Source organism: Micropterus dolomieu, linkage group LG05, assembly GCF_021292245.1.
Source record: "Micropterus dolomieu isolate WLL.071019.BEF.003 ecotype Adirondacks linkage group LG05, ASM2129224v1, whole genome shotgun sequence".
Classification (NCBI taxonomy): Eukaryota; Metazoa; Chordata; class Actinopteri; order Centrarchiformes; family Centrarchidae; genus Micropterus; species Micropterus dolomieu.
In genome coordinates this window covers 3382149-3390257 of record NC_060154.1, presented here as the reverse complement: position 1 = coordinate 3390257, position 8109 = coordinate 3382149, and the positions used below count along the sequence as shown (strand labels likewise).

General features: G+C 36.9%; 1 protein-coding gene across 1 annotated transcript; it reads left to right on the top strand.

Moving 5' to 3' along the window:
* Positions 1-3021: 3021 nt before the first annotated feature.
* On the top strand, positions 3022-8109 carry LOC123971507 (regulator of G-protein signaling 5-like; the record flags this gene model as incomplete). Its single annotated transcript, XM_046050381.1, is given in 2 exon segments — positions 3022-3188; positions 5143-8109. Coding segments are annotated over 2 exon segments (332 nt in total), but the record flags the coding sequence as incomplete, so codon positions are not given.

Here is an 8109-nt window from a genome sequence, read left to right as displayed (position 1 = left end):
GCAGTTTTTATTATACATCGGAGATGAGCAGTGCCCAAAACAACAACCAAAACACTAAGAAAACCTAAATCTTTCCTAAACCCAAAACCAAAAGGTAAAGAAAAGACAAAGCTCTAAAACTAGGCTTCTAAGTCCAAAAACAGGAGAAAACGGTGCAAACAAAAGAAAGGGCTTCTCACTCCTACTCACTGCTAGTAGCTGACACAATATAGCTACGACAAAGGAAATTGCTTCATAGCAACAAAAATGGCAAAGCCAACAAAACCAGGTTGTCATAAGACAATCAGAAGGACTACGATAAACTACTTACAATCTAAGTTGAATATAGTCACAACCGTTCACTATGTACAATAAACACAGACATAACACACAGTCCTCAGGCAGGTTGGGAATGGCAGAGAGAGGGGGAGAGTTCCTGTCAGTAGGGCTTAAGATGGCTGCTGTCATTCAGATGCCCAATCAGGAGGCTCCAATCAGCTCGACCAGACCAATCCAGTGTGTCCACCTGTTCTCCAGTACCTGCATACACTCACACACACACTCTAATGGAGGAGAACAGCTGACAGTGCCAGGAGAGATAAACAAACAACAAAATATGACCCCAGGGTCATAACACATTATTCTTTGTGCAACAGGAAGTAATGTATATACACTCAGATAAAAAGATTGCACTCGTAGAAAAATGAATCACATTTTTAATGCTGATGCAGTTTTTAATGACAGGAATTTTTCAGTGTAATTTGAAATATTTTGCAGCTTGTTCAACCTATGAGGGGCAGTGAAGTTGATTAAAACTTAATGAAATGAAAGTAAGTTAATTATACAAGAACATCTAGCTGGATTCTGCTGACATGGAATAAAGCATTCTAAAATCATAAATGAATGAAAAACAAACAAACACTAAACATTAGGGCCCATGTTCTGCTGATTGTTGCAGCTCTGATAAACAGCTTGTCATCAGTGCCTGTGCGTGTGTGCTTCTCTTTTTGTTTGTCCTTGTACTTAAGGTCTTTAAAAAAAAAAAGCTGTAGCTTGATTGCGAGTCAGTGCTATTTTGAACCAAACTACCCATTCAGATTTCAGATAAAAGCCCAGGGCTATAGAAGAATGCTTATCATCTGCAGCTCATGCTTGTTCAGACAATTGGACCTTTCTCAGGCATTATGTTGAATAACAATGGTCTTTGCTGAAATGAGCGGTTGTTTCATCAAAACTTATTTTGGGATAACCACTTTGCACATGCTTTTACATTTGTCCCAATAAAAATTTTCTTTCTATTTTGCATGAAAAGTAGTTGTCGGGTTTTGGAAATCATAATTTAAAAGAAGTCTCTGGACAATTTCACTCCCTTTCACTTTGCATAAAACATCCACATTTTCTTGATTTCTGTTTTGGGTCCAAAAAAGGTTTTGGAAAACTAATTCTAGTTTAGATGTAACTATTTCAAATTTGAGGGAGACTTTTATCTAGAGTTCACCTCCTGGACATGTGGGTTAAAAAGAAGTCTGGTCACTATGCACTTCTTTATACAGATAAGAAACAGATTAAAACACCTTACCTGCTTGCAAATGGCTATCACCCCACAACCCCATCAAGAAGTCAGTTTTTCAGACTAAATAGACAAATAGACAAATTTGTCACAACACAGAGGATTTTATTGACAATTCGTTAGATGAAACAAAGCTTTCTAGAACTGTGTTATCCAAGTGATTGTGTGGAGGTAGCTGAACAATCACTGTTGCCTAAACCTAACGAAAGTACTACCTTTTGTTAACGTTTTCTACATCTTAATCGTCACGCGACATATGTAACGTGCTGAAGGTTCGGTAGCCCTGTCGCTGGACTGGTACTTTCCAATGGACATGTATGTCATTTTGGAAAATGGTCTTATATGTCATTCTGGGACACGTGACAATCGACCTATTTTGTCGTTCAGGTATGAGGACTTGTTGGACGAAAACATTAGTATAATCAATAAATTGTGAGTTTTAAATTGTGTGCGGGATCTTCCTTTCTCCAAACTGAAGTTATACTTTCCAACATACCTGCATAGATATATGGATGTGCGAATATCTCCTTTTAATCAAAAAAAAGCTACGGAATGGACAATACATATTTCTTTATCTCATCGCACTTTCCTCAATAAAAATACCAAACCTCTTTAGTGTATGCCACCATTACTTAATGTTAATAATCATTTTCCACTACTTCACTTCTGCAAATCATGCAATAAAAGCTTTAGACATGGAATCTGTAACATTGCTGGTTTCATCCATCTAGCTGGTTTAAAATAACAGCTTTTTGTTTACTATTATATATAGTAAATGTTCTGTAATGGCTTTTTTCAAACATGACATCACCATTATAGAAAGTGCCAAATTGCTCATGTGAGAGGTAGTAGTGTCACGCTGGAAAAGAGGTATGACTGAAAATGATATCAAGGAAGAATTTTTATCCGTTCTCTCACAGGCTGCATCATGGATGGGTTTAAACACATTTGTCTTTTATCTTAAATGACACTCTATTAAGGACCTAATAAAGTTCCATAACAATTTCATAATAAATTACACAGAATATAGAATTTAGGTGCTGTTTTTATACAGACCAAATATAAAATGACAAAACATCAGGTTGTGAATCCTTTTTGCTCTCGTGCTTTTCTAAATAATCATAGCAGTTGCCGTTTTCTGAGAGTTATTCTCCCTTTTATGCCTCACCACAGGTTGTTATATTTTTAGTATAAAATGAGAAATGTATTACAGTGTCATGAACGGGCAAGAACAAGATGCACATATAAAAGCATGTGTCTCTTTCCATATTTAACCTTGTGCTGTGGCCTTTGTTTGAATGTGACATCATTCAGTTGAGCCATGTTTGAAGTGCAACAGAAATGTTCTGTTTTAGTTACTGTCATTGTGCTTTTTCAGAACTTACTTTAAAATGCGTTTATGGAAAGAAATCATCACTTGTTATCCTATATTCTATTAAATAGCCGATCAATCCATTTCTTCTCTCCATCAGATGGTCTGGCTGCTTTCCGAAGCTTTCTGCAGTCTGAGTTCAGTGACGAGAATATTGAGTTCTGGACCGCCTGCGAGGACTTCAAGAAGACCAAGAACCCCGTGAAGATGGCCGCCAAGGCCAAGAAGATCTATGAAGACTTCATCCAGTCTGAGGGACCTAGAGAGGTCAGGAACTCCTTGACTTGCCCACTTTTTTGTGTTGAGTGTTTTTATGAATAGAAAGAGTTCATTGTGTATTTACATGTAGTGTGCTTTACATGTTTCTCACTTTAATGTGAAATGGAAATTGAAACTGATTCACCCATCAGTCTGCAACAATCTCATACTTAAAAGATGTTAAATCCACATGTCTTGCAAGTTACCCTCAGTATGTTGGCAATGCATGAAAGCAGGGATTTTGTCAACAGCTGTTCAGGAGTGAAAAGTTATTTTCGTAGTATGTTACTCATTGTATCCTAATTGTTGGAGACAAAGGTGCCTGCATAACAATTTGCACATATTTTACGGAGTGAGAGTCTTTAACTAATCTATGACCGATTGTTAAGAGGAGAAATACAGGCGTGCTTGAGTGTAAACAGATGAGATCAGAGTCAGAGAATGTACTGAGACTGCCCGCAAGTGAACACCCCAAGCACATAAACACACATGCTTAGCGCGTTTTCTCTAGTAATTCCTTGGTTTAGGGATCGGAGTTCTACTTCACTACATTTCCGAGGGAAATGTTGTTCATTTTACTGACCTACAGTTATCAGATGCCTCTAGTACCTATAGTTATTTTGACAAAGGAAAGGAATGCTTGTTTGAGGGTGGTGATGGCACACAGATAAGATGATTGCCTTTGGTGTGGGAGACCTGGGTTCGATTCCCACTGTGAGACAGCCACCATTGTGTCCCTGAGCAAGACACTGAACCCCTAGTTGCGCCAGAGGCGTGTGACCTCTGACATGTATAGCAATTGTAAGTCGCTTTTGGATAAAAGCGTCAGCTAAAATGAATAAATGTACAGAGTGTACTTACAGAGAATTAGATGAGAATATGGATATCGGTCTTCTGTTTGTATGCTAAATATGAAGCTACCACCTGCAAGCAGTTAGCTTAGCTTAGCACAAAGTCTGGAAACAATGGCTCTGTTCAATGGTATCAAAATCTGTCTACTAGCTCCTCTAAAGCTCATCAATAAACACCAACCAATTATTATGAAATTATGATTGGGGCAAGTTTGAGTCTCTGATTGGGCTACACGGTGTCAAAGTCAAATTTGGCAACACTGACTGACATAATGAGACAAAGTGAGCATATAAAATGTAACTGTTAAAAAATCTTGGCATAGCATTTATTTAATTATCTAAAGAGTAAAGAAAAACAAGTTGAATTGCTTTTTTGTCATTTTGTTAGTTTTATTGGGGTATGTAATCTATCAGCTCATCAGAAAGTGTGAAAATCTCCAAAATCAGAATTACAAGGTTTCAGCCAGGTTGCATTAGTGGGATAAATTGCAAGTTTCAACTCTGCAGTGATAGTAAAATGAAGTCATAACCCAGCTGCAACAATAAAATACAGCTTGACATTACACATTCATGCAAGAATAAGTGTTTCATCTCAAATGCCCAAAATACTTTTTAAAAGTTCAGATTGCAGTTTAATTTATTAATACCTACATTTTACTTCTAATACTTGCAAATCCAAATTCCAAATAAATCCTCTTGACTATTTTTAGTAATTATTTTCCCTTTAATAGACTTAATAGATTTACTGCAGCTCAGAATTTGCTTTCAGTTAAATCAGTTGTTGTAAACAACTCTGTTAGGCCTTTTCCTAATAATCTTCTGGCAAACAGGAATTGATGTAGTTTATGTTTATATTTCATGTGAAATAAACATACCAACTGGCTGGTTAAAATAAGCAGTGAATAAATTAATATTTCAATGGTGTCTTGCCTAAAATAGATTATGATGATGTGGAATCATCCTCGTCCTCTCTTGCAGGCGCATCATCACATTTATCTACATACTTATATCACTGTTATTCATATTTACCATCAAAACTTGCCTTTTTTTCATCTTCTTCATCCTCACCTTAGTTGTTTCTAACAGCATGTCCTGTTGTCCTTCCACCACAGGTGAACATTGACCACTTCACCAAGGATGTGACCCTGAGGAACCTGGTGGATCTCTCCCCTGCGACCTTTGACCTGGCCCAGAAGAGGATCTTCGCCCTGATGGAGAAAGACTCCTTTGGTCGTTTCCTCCGGTCTGAGCAGTACCAGGAGCTCCTGGTCAATTAAGCATGAAGGAATCTAAGGAGCTGATGTGGGGGTGGTGGGGAGGTTTCAAATAGCAGTTAGTTAACATGAAATAACGCTAATTTTAATAAACTACCATTGTGTAAGACCACTTGAGAACCGAAGACTTTTGTTTAAAAATGTCCAAAACATGAAGGGTGAAAAAATTATATTTCTAAATTATACTTTAAATGTAACTAGAGGGGAAGACTGCCTTTTGAAATAGCCCTACCTCCCCACCGAACACACACTTACACACACATGTTCTTGAACTTCTATACTAGCGAGGACCTTGCATTAACAACAGTCCTCTTAAAGAATTGAGGGTCTTCCAGAATGACCTCACTTGTCAAATATAGTCTCAAAAAACATGAGTGGTTGTCATGCAAAGGTAGAAGTGAAGCAACAAACACAAACTCAAATCCAGATTCACACCAAAACTGATACCAATGTGTTTCTATCAAGAACATGCAACTTTTCAACTAGGCCACAAAGTCAGTTCTTCAACTTCAGGATACAAAGTATCTTCATGAAATTATCCCTTGAAAACATAATCTGACTTGACACTTGTGTGTCAAGATATTCTCAGCCAGACCTGTCTAGACTGATATGAACTTTTATGTATGCAGGACCCCATTGACTACCATGTATTCTGTAGCATACGCAGAGGATGACTTTCGACAAAGAACAGTAACAATGTCAGCAAAAAGGATTCTAGTAATTTTTAACTAGATGAGAAGGACGTGTTCGCTATCAACAATCAAATATCTGGTATAAAAACTCCACTAAGCATCCCAAGGAAACCAATCACAATGTAGCAGTTTTCGCTCGTCGAAAGAGTTACTGGAATTACATTTTTTAAAAGCAGCATCACAGGTACAGCTGGACAGCTGCGCATACCTACAGCATGGAGATATTACAGTAAAGAATATAAATTAGTCTTAATGCAAAGATGTTTCAGGCCATTTTGGTGCTGTAGGAAAAAAATCCATTGGCGCCCCTGAGGAGAATGATGTCTTCATTATAATCTTTTCTGACAATTATATTAATAATTAACTGTAGTCAACTTCTGGTCTGTATCGTCATTTGCGCCCCAAAGGACCTTCTAGCTCACCCATGCCTTAATGTTGTTTTCAAACAGAAAGGCCACTTTTACAGAATTAACCAAATTAGAAAAAACAAACAGCTTGACCCAAAGGAGATTCACCTTAAATGTACATAAATCCTTTTAACGCAATAAATAACCCAGAGTTGGCCATCCTTCCTTTGCCGCAGACATATAAGTCTCATTTAGACAGACGTCAGAGTGAAACTTAAGTGTTCTGTGGTTTTCCCAAGAAGACTCAAAGATATTAGTGCTGCCTGTAAAGGATGTGACCCATAACATTTTCAGTCTATGGGAGAAACCCGCTGGGAAACTCTAAATAGAATGACAGTTACTCAGTTGTCTGTTTTAAATAAATCTTTTAATCATGTCCAGCAAGGACCAGATATTGTCAATTTAATAAAACAACCTGTGACATAGTGGACCCTCTTCTATTATCAATGCATGACATACTGATTATCATATAACTGTCTTTTTGTCTCTTCCACTCTCTCTCACACACACTTAAACTTTTTGTCTGTGATGAGAACAGTGCTGGCTGGTTGGCTCAGTGGTCGAGCTCCTTGGCTACCACTAAACTGCAAGTTGCTAAGATGGGAAAATCAAGTAGGAGGGAATCTCAAAAAAAGAAGTGAACAGAGCAGTTGCTTTAACAGAGTTGGGTCTTTTTCCCGTGTGATAATACCAAAGTTCCAGACCTGGTTTTAGTGCTAATATAACACGAGTAAAAAACATGGGAGACAGAACTTGCAGGTTTGCAGCACTAGACAATGCCAATACTGGTTATTGAGCATCAGTATCTAATGGTCTTTCAGTTACAAACTATTAAGCACATAATATTCAAAGCCTAAAATCAAAGTCAGAAAGGAAATGAAAAGATTGCAGTAAAGTTGTTAAATCTGATGTACTTTTCACTTTTTATTTTCCAACACTTTCACTACAAGTTATTATTCACTACTAAATGCTGTAATAAAACACTGGTATTCACCTAACTTACACTCAGCTGAGACATAGACTGGTGAGATGGTGGATTTGCTGTTGGTGTGTAATGTTTAAGTGTCCTAAATATATACATTTAGTACTAAAGTGTGATTATATTTACTCGTTAATGCTTTTTTATATTAATCAAAAGCATATTTCTTAACCAACACAAGATCATTGTTATTTAGATATTCAGCATTTTATAAGTCCTTATTGTTCCCTAAAATGTAACTATTCCACACTAATATGAAAAAATTTAAAAATACTGTTGATCAGGTGAGGCATATTTAATGTTTTTGAATGTATTACTTAAAATGACATTGGAAAGACCAACACATCTAAACAATGTGAGAGCTTAAAATTTTAAACAGCACTGAAAAGGGTTTATTATGGCACAGATTGGCCAGTCTGGTGTCATAACCTTAAGTGTCATACAAGTCAACAATCATGTCAAAAAATCAATAAGGGCTTTAACAGTGCTGAGTATGCATTATTTGATGTAGCCGTGCATGTAAGTTTTGGAGTCGACCACATAAAAATATATATGCATACAATACCTGAAGATGTATTTATTTTTACGTGTAAATATCGACTATTTACAAGCAATTGTGTCTAAGTTATTCTTGAATACAACAATGGAACCCATGATCTACTGAATAGCGAGCTGGCAACGATTCTTCCCAGAGTCTTTTCACTGTTATAAAAGAAGAAACACCTGA